The sequence below is a fragment of the Engraulis encrasicolus genome, chromosome 17 (assembly GCF_034702125.1).
Source record: "Engraulis encrasicolus isolate BLACKSEA-1 chromosome 17, IST_EnEncr_1.0, whole genome shotgun sequence".
NCBI classification, from domain to species: domain Eukaryota; kingdom Metazoa; phylum Chordata; class Actinopteri; order Clupeiformes; family Engraulidae; genus Engraulis; species Engraulis encrasicolus.
Window position 1 is genome coordinate 33,416,752 of NC_085873.1, and position 14,281 is coordinate 33,431,032.

At 40.7% G+C, this 14,281-nt stretch overlaps 1 protein-coding gene across 1 annotated transcript; it reads right to left on the reverse strand.

The window, feature by feature from the left end:
* Positions 1-2,537: 2,537 nt before the first annotated feature.
* LOC134467431 (uncharacterized) lies at positions 2,538-5,761 on the reverse strand. The gene is made up of 9 exons (XM_063221318.1): positions 5,705-5,761; positions 5,120-5,141; positions 4,932-5,005; positions 4,250-4,534; positions 3,940-3,975; positions 3,759-3,826; positions 3,304-3,401; positions 2,914-2,960; positions 2,538-2,718 (listed from the first exon to the last, which is right to left on the reverse strand). The coding sequence occupies exons 1-9, from the start codon at positions 5,744-5,746 to the stop codon at positions 2,683-2,685; spliced, it is 708 nt and encodes a 235-aa protein (XP_063077388.1). The 5' UTR covers positions 5,747-5,761; the 3' UTR covers positions 2,538-2,682.
* Between the last annotated feature and the right edge of the window lie 8,520 nt (positions 5,762-14,281).

Genomic DNA, 14,281 nt, shown 5'->3' on the forward strand with positions numbered 1-14,281 from the left:
CACTGGTTGATTACTCCCCCCACCAACCTGGCGGGTCGGGAGTCGAACCGGCAACTTCTGGGATGCAAGTCTGATGCCCTAACCGCTCACCCATGACTGCCTAGTTTCAGAATTTCTACGTCTAGAGTCTTGTCCAGTTTTGATCAAGTGTCACGTTAAGCACCTACTGCAGGGATTTCTACCGTGCTCTCTCTCTCTCTCTCTCTCTCTCTCTCTCTCTCTCTCTCTCTCTCTCTCTCTCTCTCACACTCACTCACTCACTCACTCACTCACTCACTCACTCACTCACTCACTCACTCTCACACACACACACACACACACACACACACACACACACACACACACACACACACACACACACACACACACACACACAGTCACTGGCCACACCCACAAACAGACCTTCCCTCTCCTCTTTCACCTCTTCCGAGAAGTCTTCTCTCCGCGCCAGAGATGAGACAATGGAGATGAAATGAAATGAAAAGCAGTGCGACGGACACACAAAGAAGGTGCCTCGAAATTTTTCATGTATTGAAAGGGTGCCTCGCCTAAAAAAAGGTTGAGAAACACTGGTCTAATATGCAGGCCCAAGAGAACCTTAGTCTAATATACAAACCCAAGTCCACTTACAGTAATTATACTAATCTACCATGCTGCCCTACAAAGGCACCATGTAGTAACAATGCCAGCATTGAAACTGAGAAATAACCTTCCAAGTGTTGATATTAGTTTGGATATTGTAGTTTAATCCAAATTTGACATAGCAAAGTTTTCATATGTGACATCTATGTGGTCGTTCCATGTTAGATTTTTGTCTACAAAAAATATAGACTATGTTATGGATTTTTGACGATTGGTTATTTTTCTTTAGGATTTGAAGAGGTAGAGATGATATTGCCTTCAGACTCCATGAGGACTTGAAAGTGAGGCCTGTGCTTACAAGCCAAGATTGTGCAATGTGATTTATATGCCAGACAACATCAAAATGGCGCTATTCAGTTCAGACATGCGCTATTCCAACATTTCAAAATCAAAATTGGCATACTGTCAAGTAGTGGTGTCAACACTGATCGATTCGGCGATGCAATCCAATGCGGGGCATGGACCATCCAGAATCGATCTGGCAATTTCCAGAATCGATCCGACAAATTTTTAAAGTTTCAATTACTTCCATGGATATTTCGGGAGCAAATGAATATTAAATTAAATAAAAGCACTTCAAAACATTGCAAGACTGATACAGACTGATACAGACTGATACAGAAAACAGCCAATAAATTGTTGCTCAGTATCTGACTACTTGTATTGCCTGATCATGGCTGATTAAACATTTGCTTTGCTTTCAGTAGAAATGTAATGCATTGCAATGCATTGTAGAATTGAATCGGATCGGATCGGATCGCATAGAATCGAATCGAATCGAATCGAATCGCTACCTCCCGAATCGTGATCGAATCGGATCGTAAGGGCAGTGCCAATCCACACCACTACTGTCAAGTGAAGTACAGTATGTCAAATATCTATTTGGTTATTTTCCTTTAGGATTTCACAGGAGGAAGATACGGTATTGCCTTCCTCCTGTCATAGGGACCAGACTTACGTATGAGGTCAAGAAGGATGTTCCTCAAATCATTCAAATAAAGATATTATATACTGCTCAAACATCTCATCCGGTACCATCAAAATGAAAAGCATGTAGCAACGAACACGGAAACTTCTGGAGCTGTGGGCGGTAACAGTCCCAGTGGTTACACTTCAACGTAGTCTCACAAGATGTATATTTAGGCCTACAACACCACGCCCAGCACCATTTTCACATTGACAAAACAAGAATTGTTTGATGCCACAATAGCAAGGCAACAGTTTTTATTAGTTCACTCATACAATGCATGTTGTATACTATGTCATATCAAAAGTAGAAGAAATAGAATAGCAAGCTTGTATTGCCATTATACACAGTATAATGAACTGTACAGAAACTCTTAATGAATGCACATGGTGCAATATCAAATATGAACTATAAAACTACACTGTACAATTACCACACATAAACTGCTACGCAATAAAATCAATGCAAAACCCACAAGAGACAGACAGACACATGAAAAAGAACAGACTTGAGACTGAACAGAGATTAAAGGCGGATTCATACTTACTTACTTACTAACAGACTTGAGAAGTGACTTGGCAGTGACAGCAGTGGTGTACAGTATACCCACCACAAAAAAAATGCTCATATAGGCCTGTACAGTGTACCCCCACAAAAAGTAGACTACACCACAGTGTAGAGTGACAAATGTGACAGTTTTACGTTAACAGACAAATTAAGTAGTTTCAAACTGACTAGAGCTCAAGTGGCTAGCAGTAGAGGTGGCAGTGAGAGTCACAGTGCAATCTTGAGTTAGGACAAATCAGAAGATACCGCAGCACATTTGGAATTCATAAAGTATTTTAATAATAATAATAATTATAACTAAAAGATAATGATAATAATTAAAAATAATAAAAATAAAAAAATAATAATAATAATGCGGTGCTGATGATCATGATGGTGATGATGATGATAGATACTAAGGGTCAAGGCAGGGGTATCACGGTGGTCTGTAGACAGACACAGCCATAATTTGGGGGCAGCGATGTTGTTGGGAGGACATGGAGAAGGCAGCTGCGGGGATCAGTTGCCTACAGGGTGGAGGTGGTCCGCTTCTCCTCAGGAATCTGTGGACAAGCAGCTGGTTAGAATCTTATGCACCCTCATCTGAAAGACTCCAAGGTTGTTTTATAGAACAACATTCATTCGACGCAACAAATGTTATGAAGATACATACTCCCAACATCTATTATGAAATTATACTGTACCTGATCTCCCATCAATGCGTTTAGGTGAAAAAGGAAAACTCCTGTCTGACTTACCACATAAAGGCGAGTTCCGGCCCACATCTTCCTCCAGCTGTCTCTCACTATATATAGTACACAAACACCACAATGTTAGTGTAATGTAAAAGAAAAGAATAAGCCAACTTTACTTATGTTGACTTGGGCTTATAAATAACATCAAACGGACTGACTTCACTTAACTCTAAAGGATATGCTTGCAATTATGAAGTTTTTTTCTTCCTAAAAAATAATCATCCCAAAAGAACACCCTCTGAACAACTACTATGTCACGTGCCAAATGTCCGTAAAAAAAACAACAACAAAAAAGCAGTACAGACGTATAGTGTCTGACCCCTCTGTATTTGGCAAATGGCGAGAAAAGGAAAGAGGGCAGGGAAGATGCAGGAATGGAAGTTCCCAACTCACCTCGCTTGTGGGGCGGCTTGTGGCCAGGGGGGTAAGAAGGCAGGGGGATGAAGGGTGTTCCTCTGAGTTCAGCCACCTTGTCCATGTACTCTATGAGTCTGCATGGGGAAAACAGCCATCTTAGTTTGGATGCAGCACATAGTTACATTTTATGTTGCAGCATTATTTATTTCACAAACTCAAACAGCTATGCTTTCTTTTGAAACTCAATTGTGTAAACACGTAGCATGTAAAATGATGTGCGTTATGTGCATTTCACCGTATTAAAAAGGAGTGGGTACAAGTTGGGTATGCACAGTGCTTTACAGATCTGAATATGAGGTCATTACATAAACATTGTCCAGTGTAGATACAGATGTGACTGAAGTGAGACGGAGCCCTTTGAGAAAAGTGTCTGCCAAATTCATCAAACTGTAACAGTGTAACAATGGGAACAGAAAGAAATGCTGCTGCACCTGTGATGGAGGGAGAAGATCTCTCCTCGCTTCTCACTCAGCTCTCTCTGCAAGCTCGAGGTCTTAAGCTGTGTCAATAGAAAACAAGCCACATGAAATTGGGCCAAAAATGTATATTGAGAGTAATATGAGTATGAGTGCAGTGTGTTTAGAAGTACAATGGGATCAAAAATATGCTTACAAGTCTCCTGTGAGCGCTCTTTTCCAGTGAGGAAATCTGTAAAGACACAAGTAGCAGATGTGTTTGTTAATTATAACATTATATTATCATTGTAGCAAATGAAATATAACAAACACATATGCACACCACATATACTGTATGCACGCACACATATGCACACATAGTCTGGAAGCGATTGTATCAGCCTAATTTCACAACATCACAACTAGACCTATAGTGCAGGAATCCTTTTAACCTTCTTGGGTTCAGTGTTGTTCTCAACTGACATGTGTGTCTATAACACAACCCTGTAGTTGCTAGTTGGACTTACTGTGGTCCTGTAGGACATTTCCCTGTTCTCCAGCTCAGAGATCGTGTGATGAAGAGTTCTGATTTCACCCTGTGCTCTTCTAGTTCTGGACTCAGTTGCTTGGTGTTGTTGTGCCAGCTGCCTGGTGAGACGTTTGATGATCTCATCTTTGTCATCATTTGTGGATCTCAGGTGTTGGTTTTGGGTTTGCAGTGTGGACATCGTGGACCTCAGGTGTTGGTTTTTCTCCTCTGTGACACGCTGGGAGCTCCTAGAACTGCTCAGCTCTTCCTGCAGCTTCTTGGTCTGCATATAGTATCAGTGGCAATCATTGGCATGGATTATAACATACATTTGGTAACCACACTGAGTGACTATCAGAATGACATGCTCAGAGAAGTATGTGCTCAGTTCTTGAGTATTCATGCCAGATTGACATTCATTCATTCATTCATTCATTCATTCATTCATTCATTCATTCATTCATTCATTCATTCATTCATTCGTTCATTCGTTCATTCATTCATTCATTCATTCATTCATTCATTCATTCATTCATTCATTCATTCATTCATTCATCACCCTCAGTGTTTCTGACACCAATTTGGTAGGTGGCCATTGTGGGTAGGGCAACAGTATATGGGAAACAACAGTGTACATTCTCTCTCGAAACCCTGATCCTAAATCATGTTGGAAAGCTTACCATCAAATCCAGCTCAGCAATCTTGGCCTCATGCTGTAATAGGAGCTGGACCATGCCGTCATACTTGGAAGATTCTAAGGATGATACCAAGATGATTTGAGGATGGAGATAAAACTCAAAACAATATTCAAAATAATCAAAACTAACAACTTAACTAAGACACTGTAATAGACAAAATAAAACCTTACCTCGACACTTCTCCTGTGGACCCTACAAAATATTACAAGGCTTGTGTTAATTTGATGAGTAGCCTATAGGCCTATATAGGCCTACACCATACAGCAAAGCAATGGATCTTAAATAAAACAATAGACTGAAAGTGTTTGCTACTTCAATAGAACAAAATGAGGAATACCCCAAAACCAGCTCAAATGTATCAATATTTTCAGCACTAATACCATAGCAATAGCTGCTGAAAAGAACCACTGTACTAGTCATAAGGACACCAGAAAGATTGGAACACACAGTTGGCTACTGTGGTGCTTTATTAGAATAAACATGTGCAAGGTATTTTGTTTATCTGTCAAACAACAACAAAAATAGCAATGGGCCTATGTAAGCCTACAATTTGTTGTTGATTGTGGAAAAGAGAAAATAATGAACAAAACAAGAATCTTTTATAGTACACAAAATCACATTGGTCTATGGTTATGCCTGCCTATCTTCTATGGGCTACTGCTATTATAGGAAAACTACTTCATAGCATATTTTAATTAGTTAAAAAAAAAAACACACACAAATTCAATATGATCAATGGCCCTTGTTTGACTTACGTCGCCCGAAGAGGTCATGCAACATGACAGATTTTTTCCCATTTCATCTGGATGAAGTTCTCGATAAATCCAGCTTTCCTTTCCGAATCAAGATTCGCCTTTAAAAGTGGTATTTCTCCGCAGGTATCAGCAAAATCGCTCGTCTCAATGTGTATCAGGTTTCGAAATGAATGCAAAATGTAACATAGAATGTTCAAGTTCAAAGTGGAACACTGAGACTTGAACTAGAATATTGGGCGAGGACCCAATGATGTCATAATGAATTGCTTGTTTTTAAATGCCATTGTTCAGGCTGAAGTGAAATTTTGGCCTACCAAACATTTTCACTGGACATTTCATGTAGAACAAACCGGGAAGCGACTACAATAGCGACTGCTATTGCCACTACAAACGATTTAAACAATAAATTCAGATGGAAAGTTTATTTTTTATTTATTTATTTATTTATTTATTTTAAATCTAGGCCTATTTCATTTATTTATTTTCATTTAGACCTAATAGCCTATTCAGACAAAATGCTGCCTTTCTTAGGTTTGACAAGGCACCTTTTAAAGATTTTTTTCAATAGGCCTACAATGAACATTTGTGTTCATTCAGTTTTCAAACAGTTCTTAAACAAATATTAGGCTATCTTTCAAATAGGTTATATTATTATCATTATTATTATTATTATTATTATTATTATTATTATTATTATTATTATTTACCATTATAGGCTATCATTATTATCATTAGTAGCCTAGTAGTAGTATTGTTGTTGTTATTAATATTAGTTATCATTATTGCTATTATTGCTTGTTTTATAGACCTACATATAGGCCTAATAGCATCTGTATTTTTTTTCCTAGTGATTATTATAATGTAGGCTAATTCATAAATTAATGGGCGGGAACGGTGAAATACACATAAGAGGAAAAAAATGAAAATGGGTTCACAAATGTATCACTGTTCCTGCCCATGAAAAAATGAATTAGGCCTTAACCCTATCCAGACTGGGGGGGGGCTAAAAGTGCCCGCACCAACTTTGATGATGTATAACTCCTTAACGACTTAAGCTATGACTATGAAACTTGGTGACTTTTCCTAAAATTTAGTTGGCTACAGTTAAGTACCAAAAGATTACGTTTATCATTTTTGACGTTGCCATGGCAACGGTTTTCTGACAGGTATGTCTGATCGAAAATCACTAATCTATTTCTCATTATTGTTCCTTTTTCACATTTTTTTTGTTATTTCCATTAGTATCAGACAGCTTTGTGAGCATTAAAGTGGTCTGAAGCATATAATCATTAAAATTTAAGTGCATTACCTAAATTTGATGGAAAATACATTATGGCGAGATTTAGGGCATTATAATCAGATGATGTCATTATGACGTCATAATACCAGATAATGACACAAAAATGATGTCATTCATAGATGTCCATATGTAGATCATCCCCCTAAAGTTTGGTGGTCATACCGTATTCCGTTCATGAGTTATGAGGGGGGGGTCAAAAGAGCCCCCCCCCCAGGCCCAGGAATGCCAAAAAAGCCCAGTCTGAATAGGGTTAATAAATAGCAAAAATGATATCAATAATATTAACAACAACAAAAACAGTAACAATAATAATATAGCCTATTTGAAAGAAAACATTCATACAAAGACTTTCAAAGAAACATGTTTAATATTCTTATAGGCCCTAGGGCTTTTCCAAGTGCCAGTGTTTCCCAACCTTTTTTGTCACTCCCTCAGCCTTTTTGTCATACCACGAGCAACCCCTCACTCACATCATACCTGTACCAATAAGTGCCCTGGAACGCACCTGGGGTGCATTTCTCAAAAGAGAAGTTGTTAGCCTGTTAGCAACTTCAGTAGTTGCCAATGGGAAAATGCATTGAAAACAACAAGGTAGCAAATCTAGTAACGAGAAATTCACCCCTGTCTTGCAGCCCCTGCCATCCAAAAATGCTCACGTGTCAAAATGTTGCATGCTCATGCATGATGTTTGATACTCAACTATTTAAAGGTACACTGTGCAGGAAATTGTCAAAAAAGGTACTGCAACTACGCTGGTCATTGAAACTGGGTTGCCTATTGCCAAATTTGATCTTTTTGTGAAAGTTTACTATGTAATAAACACATTTTTTTCTAGTATGGCCCAAGTACAGTCATTTTTGCAGCTAACAATGCCTATTTCTGGAAATTCAAAATCGCGGACCATGGAGAAGATCCCCCTTTTCATATATGAAAAGTGCAATTTTCCCAGTCATAATGAATGCTTAGAATTTGATGGTGGTGGTAAGTATTCATGAAAAATGTAACATTAGTGAATGAGTAGCATGGATTCTGGAAATAAACAACTAAAAATCCCACACAGTGTCCCTTTAACTGACTGGTTTAACTCGTGTCTTCTTTGCCAGCAACACCTGTGCTTATTTTGAAATTTTCATATGAGTAATTGAAGCATTTCCTTCCTTTTCATATCGTGTGCATATATTCTTTTTTTAATATATGACCTGTTTATGCATTCAAAATTACATTATTTCTTAAGCCTAACACTCATATTTCTCAAAAAGTACCTCTTAAGTCAGGAAAACCTTTTTGTTAAAACACATTAATTTTCGGTGTGGTGAGAACCTGTTTTGTATAGAAAGTAAAAAATTGGTGTAATTAAAAAAAAATAAAAAAATAAAAATAAAAATCATCATGTGAGTGGTCTGCACATATCACGAACTGTGGTCAATTAAGAGAACAGCCTCAAACGACAGTATCTGGAAGATACGTTTTATTCAAAGCAACTTACAAAACAGTAGCATTACAGTGCTAACACGGAGGTAGCGGCCATCTCTCTGTTGCACCCAGCCAGCCAACGTATCCAGTATGCGTGTGTGTATGTGTATGTGTGTGAGAGAGAGTGTGAATGTGTGAGCAAGAGGGAGTCTGACTATGTTTGCCAGTGACGGAATTTTTATAACACACACACACATACAACAGTAGGCTACATCTGTATCATCAGTCTCTAGAGCAGCACAAAAACACAGGTTAAGTCTCATGGGTGTAACAGCTTTGACCGGGCCCGGCACAAAGCCATCTGAAAGGCCCCCTGTATTTAATGTAATGGGGACCTAATTTCGCCTCCCCCCTCCCTGGGGTTTTGACAACTGCCCCCTTTAACTGTCTGCTTCCCTGGAGACAAGCCTTGTGTAGGCGGTTGCAGCATTGTTGGTGTGTACTGTGTGTAGGTACTGTCTCTGTGTATGTGGTGTGATATGCTGAACAGGACAAACATGCAGTTCCTTACACTGACAGCAGGGGGTGGGGTGTTCTCAGATATATTGAGCTGAATACATTGACTTGGCAAGCAGTTAGGAGGTTACTTGGAGCCAGGTGTAGAGGGCACCTGCAGTGTGAGAAGGTTACCTGTTGACAGGAACTTTAGATAGCAGCCAGGCAGACAGCGCTACCCCACCAAGGCCAGGTGTAGTAACTAAACCAATATTGAAAACTGAGGAAAAATGCCTTCAAAGCTTTGGTATTGGATTGGCTACTGTAGGTAATGCAAACTGGACATAGCGATACAGTATCTAAAAAACGTGACGTGTTTTGGCCATTATTAAGGTGTAACGAGACCATTTTCAGTCTAAACTCAAGTTTGACAAAATATGTAGCTACTGCTCTTTGCCTTTGTGGGGCAGAGTGAAGCTGTGAAAGGGGCCTTAAATTACATTACATTACACTTAGCTGATGTTTTTTTTTATCCAAAGCAACTTACAGGCTACCGGTTACTGCCCCTGAAGCAATGTGGGATTGTGTGCATTGCTCAAGGGCACTTTAGCTGGAGGTGCAGGGAGAGATAAGGGTGGGATTCGAACCTGCAACTCTCTGATCTGAAGACCAAGTCCCTAACCATTAGGCTTTTATCCAAAGCGACTTCCAGTGATACAGGGTATCAGTTAGTTACAGGGTTACAGTTACTGCCCCTGGAGCAAATGTGGGATTGTGTGCCTTGCTCAAGGGCACCTTAGCTGGAGGTGCAGGGAGAGATAAGGGTGGGATTCGAACCTGCAACTCTCTGATCTGAAGACCATCTCCCTAACCATTAGGCTGCCCCTTAGATAAGCCATTTAGACAGGTTACATGCTACAGGAGCCTGTTCAGTGATTGGCAACCTGGATTCAGAAGTTATACAAACCAGGGGTCCGTTTCTCGAAAGCGTCTTTGCTATCGTCGTTAGCAAAGTCCTTCGTAAGAGCGACTCAACTCTCTCTCGACAGCGACACTCACCACTAAATCCAAGGGAACGGTAAGACAGTCTTAAAGGCACACTGTGCAGGAAATGGTCAAAAAAGGTACTGCAACTATGCTGCTCATTGAAACTGGGCTGCCTATTGCCAAATTTGATCTTAACATGAAAGTTTACGAAGTAATAAACAAATATTTTCTAGTATGGTCCAAGTAGAGTAATTTTTGCAGCTAAAAATGGCTATTTTTGGAAATTCAAAATGGCGGACCATGGAGAAGATCCCCCTTTTCATGTATGAAAAGTGCAATTTTTCCAGTCATAATGAATACTTAGAATTTGATGGTGGTGGTAAGTATTCATGAAAAAGGTAACATTAGTGAATGGGTAGTGAGTGCGTGGTGGCGGGCACGTGGGCGTTGGCGCTGGCTGTTGCGGTAGCAGTAGTAGCGGAGGCGTCGTCGGTGGTGGTGGTCGCGGTGGCGGTGGGCGGGCAGCAGTGGCGCATGGAGGGGTCGCGGGAGACGGGCCGCGAGGTCTGCACCTCGGCGTGGCACAGGTCGTCGTCGTGGCGACGGCACTTGAGCCTAGAGCCTAGAGCCTAGGCCTATGTGGAAAGAGGAAGATACGTGTAGATGGTCATCAATCATGACACCTAGGTTTCCTGCAACCTTATTTGTGCCGACAGTGGAAGAGCCTTTATTGAGTTTGCTCAATGAGTCCACTATTTACACCCGGGTGTAAATAGCAAAAGTGACTAATTACACCCTGGTGCAAATAGCAACAATGGCTATTTACACTCGGGTGCAAATAGCAATGTTCACCATACATCTGGGTGCAAACTGCAAACGGCAGACCCAGGTGCAAATAATGCTCACTATTTACACCTGGGTATAAATCTGCCTTAATGAAACCTGGGGCATCTGCCTTAATGTTATTATCAAGGATTAGGAATAAAAAACATGGCATTTTTCTACTTTTTTGGGGCTAAAAAAGGTATTTCATGATTTCTGGGCAAACATAAGTAGATAATCACAATCTCTTCTGTACATTTCATTTTGCATCAGAGATGTATAAAGATGCAACATTACTATTAGAGATATGATCACATATAACCTACAACACCAGTAGTATGATATTGTAATGTCGAAACCAGGGCCACGTTCGAAATGGGTCGTTGGGCTTCCAGTTTGCTAACTGGTCACGGAGTCATCAAGTGGGATTCCAAACGAAAATTGGTTTTATTTCCTTCTTCGGTAGTTGCCTGAAATTGTGTAAATGTGTACATAAATACAAAACCAAAAGGAGAAATGCATTAATTTGGGAATTAATATAAGTGTAAATAAATGTAAAAGTGACTAAAAATGACTCCTTTCCCATTTCCATCCTTGCACGATATATTTTTCCAGTGCTTTTGCTTGGTGCATCATTTTTAGTCATTTTTTTTTTAAACTTATTTTTACATATGTTTTATTTTTAATTAGGCCTACATGAATGTTGACCTTCCATAAACCAAACCCCCATGTGTTGTGTGTAATTAGATAGAACGCCTGACAAAGGGAGAGAGAGGAACGGACAGACTGACCACTAACCATACTGTAGCCTAGTGTGTGTGTGTGTGTGTGTGTGTGTGTGTGTGTGTGTGTGTGTGTGTGTGTGTGTGTGTGTGTGTGTGTGTGTGTGTGTGTGTGTGTGTGTGTGTGTGTGTGTGTGTGTGTGTCTGTGTGTGTGAAACGGGCACATGTAGGCCTGATGTAATGGTCATGAAAACATTATTGTTTAAGATGCAATGACCGGTGACCTGTCAGTCCTCCTGGCATTGTTGTCCGAGGATTAACCAAGGACAGCCATGCAGACACGCATCAATTGCACACTCTCTTTCACTCAGCCCTTTTATATTTTAGCAGCTGGATTATATGTGTGTCTGTGTGAGCTCACGTGCGTTTGCTCATGTACGTGTCTGCATTTACATGCACCTGTTCAAACACAGAAACATAAATAAGGTGCTATTATATCATATGTCTGGCTTATGTAGGGCCTACATGTCCTTTCCTTTTGAGCTGTTTGTTCTCTGTGACCCAGTTTTTGGCATAAGAAAAATATATAATTTTAAAGGTGCACTGTGGCCAGAATGGGTAGGCCTACTGCAACTATTCTGCCCATTGAAAATGTGCTGCCTATTACCAACTTTGATCATTTCATGAATATTTACTAAATGATAAACCAATATTTACTGGTAAAACCAAAGTATAGTAAGTTTTGCGGCTATTTTTTAGTAGGTTTTTTTTAGTAGTATTTGTAGTAGTTTATTTCCAAAATTCATGCAGCCCATTCACAAATGTTACCTTTTTCATGAACACTTACCATTACCATCAAATTCTATATTCATTATGACTGGGAAAATTTGCCCATAGATAGTTTTCTAATCGCTTTGCTTTCTCCGTCCGGCTTAGAATCTGAACAATGTCAATGTCAATGGCACGCAGGATGAGGGATCCAAGAGCTCTCTCGGCAGCTCCCTGGGGCCTATACTACAAAGCTGGTTCTGAAGAAAATGAGGACTCCAGGCACTTCTATTAGATGATTTACCTCTTAGATTAACCTGGTTTACTCCTGAACCAGCTTTGTAGTATTATGCCTCTGGCCTTTTGCACACACAGTAATTACAGGCAAACAGACTGAAGATAATTATCTATATTGGTCATTCAAATCCCTTTGGTATCAAATTGTGTGCATGTGTTCGAGACATCAGGTTAATCACCGGGGTATGTAAAGTCATGATAAAGGTCATTTGTCTATTTTGATTGATAATAAATGATGACTACAGCACTGACAACAAGAGAAAGTGTATTTATTTCAAGAAATCGACTTATGTAGGCCTAGGCAACACACACACACACACACACACACACACACACACACACACACACACACACACACACACACACACACACACACACACACACACACACACACACACACACACACATACACACACACACACACACACGCACACATACTACAGGCACACACCCACACATGCACTATGCACACACACACACACACACACACACACACACACACACACACACACACACACACACACACACACACACACACACACACACACACACACACACACACACACACACACACACACACACACACACACACACACACACCACACACACACACACACACACACACACACACACACACACACACACACACACACACACACACACACACACACATCTGTACATATCTGTACATATCTGTACTCTGTGTTTTGTCTCATCATTCCTATTTAAAACACACATACTCTCTCTTTCTCTCTCTCTCTCTCTCTCTCTCTCTCACACACACACGCAATATGATGCCCATTTGTGTATGTGTACAGTGTGTGTCCCATTATATGTGTGCTCTGCCATTGGCCATTGTTGATGTCTGACCTATATAACGATGTGGGTGTTTTTTTTTAAGGCAAGCGTGTCTGTGTACATAAGTATGCATGTCTGCATGTACTGGTACATGAATGTGTGTGTGTGTGTGTGTGTGTGTGTGTGTGTGTGTGTGTGTGTGTGTGTGTGTGTGTGTGTGTGTGTGTGTGTGTGTGTGTGTGTGTGTGTGTGTGTGTGTGTGTGTGTGTAGGCAAACAAGTAGCACACAGGAGGGGTTATAAATGTCACCTGTGTCACCTGTGTCTGCAGACGTTCAAGACGACCACCTGTGTGAGCTTATGTGAGTGTATGTTTGTGTGTATCAAGATTCATGCAGCACAGTATGTATGCATTTTACAGCAAGACCATCCTGGGACTGCTGTTAGGGATGCCTATATGGGGTAAGAGCTTTTTATAGTGTGTGTGTGCGTGTGTGCGTGTGTGTATGCGTGTGTGTGTGTAGGCTATGTGTGTGTGTGTGTAGGTGTGTGTGTGTGTATATGCCTATAAGGGGTCTTACACACCAGGGCGGTAAAGCGTTGCGGATTGGCCACGTTTTTTTGCCTTTCACACTGACAGCGTCGGCGTGCACGGCCAGTCCCGTTCAAAACCCTCCCCACAGCCAAAGCTAGCATGCTAATTTTCCATTCACTTGAATGAGACACTGCCGGTCGGCGGCGTGAAAAATACGCTCGAGTTCTATTTTCCAAATGCAGCGCGGCGCGGAGCAGGCTCCCGCGCCGCTGGCGCTTGACTACCGCCGGTTGATGTGTAAGGACAGATATGTTTCAATGTATTTTCACCGACGCCGGTAAAAAACGCGGCCCTTCCGCGACGCTTTACCGCCCTGGTGTGTAAGACCCCTAACAGTGTGTGTGTGTGTGTGTGCGTGCGTGCGCTCGCATGCGTGCATT

Excerpts from the sequence above, each read along its gene's own strand:
- LOC134467431 (XM_063221318.1), bottom strand. The coding sequence starts at position 5,746 with ATGGGAAAAAATCTGTCATGTTGCATGACCTCTTCGGGCGAC. Across the intron at positions 3,827-3,939 it reads AGAGCGCTCACAGGAGACTT|CTTAAGACCTCGAGCTTGCA; the intron begins GTAAGCATATTT and ends CTATTGACACAG. Across the intron at positions 3,402-3,758 it reads ATCTTCTCCCTCCATCACAG|ACTCATAGAGTACATGGACA; the intron begins GTGCAGCAGCAT and ends TTCCCCATGCAG.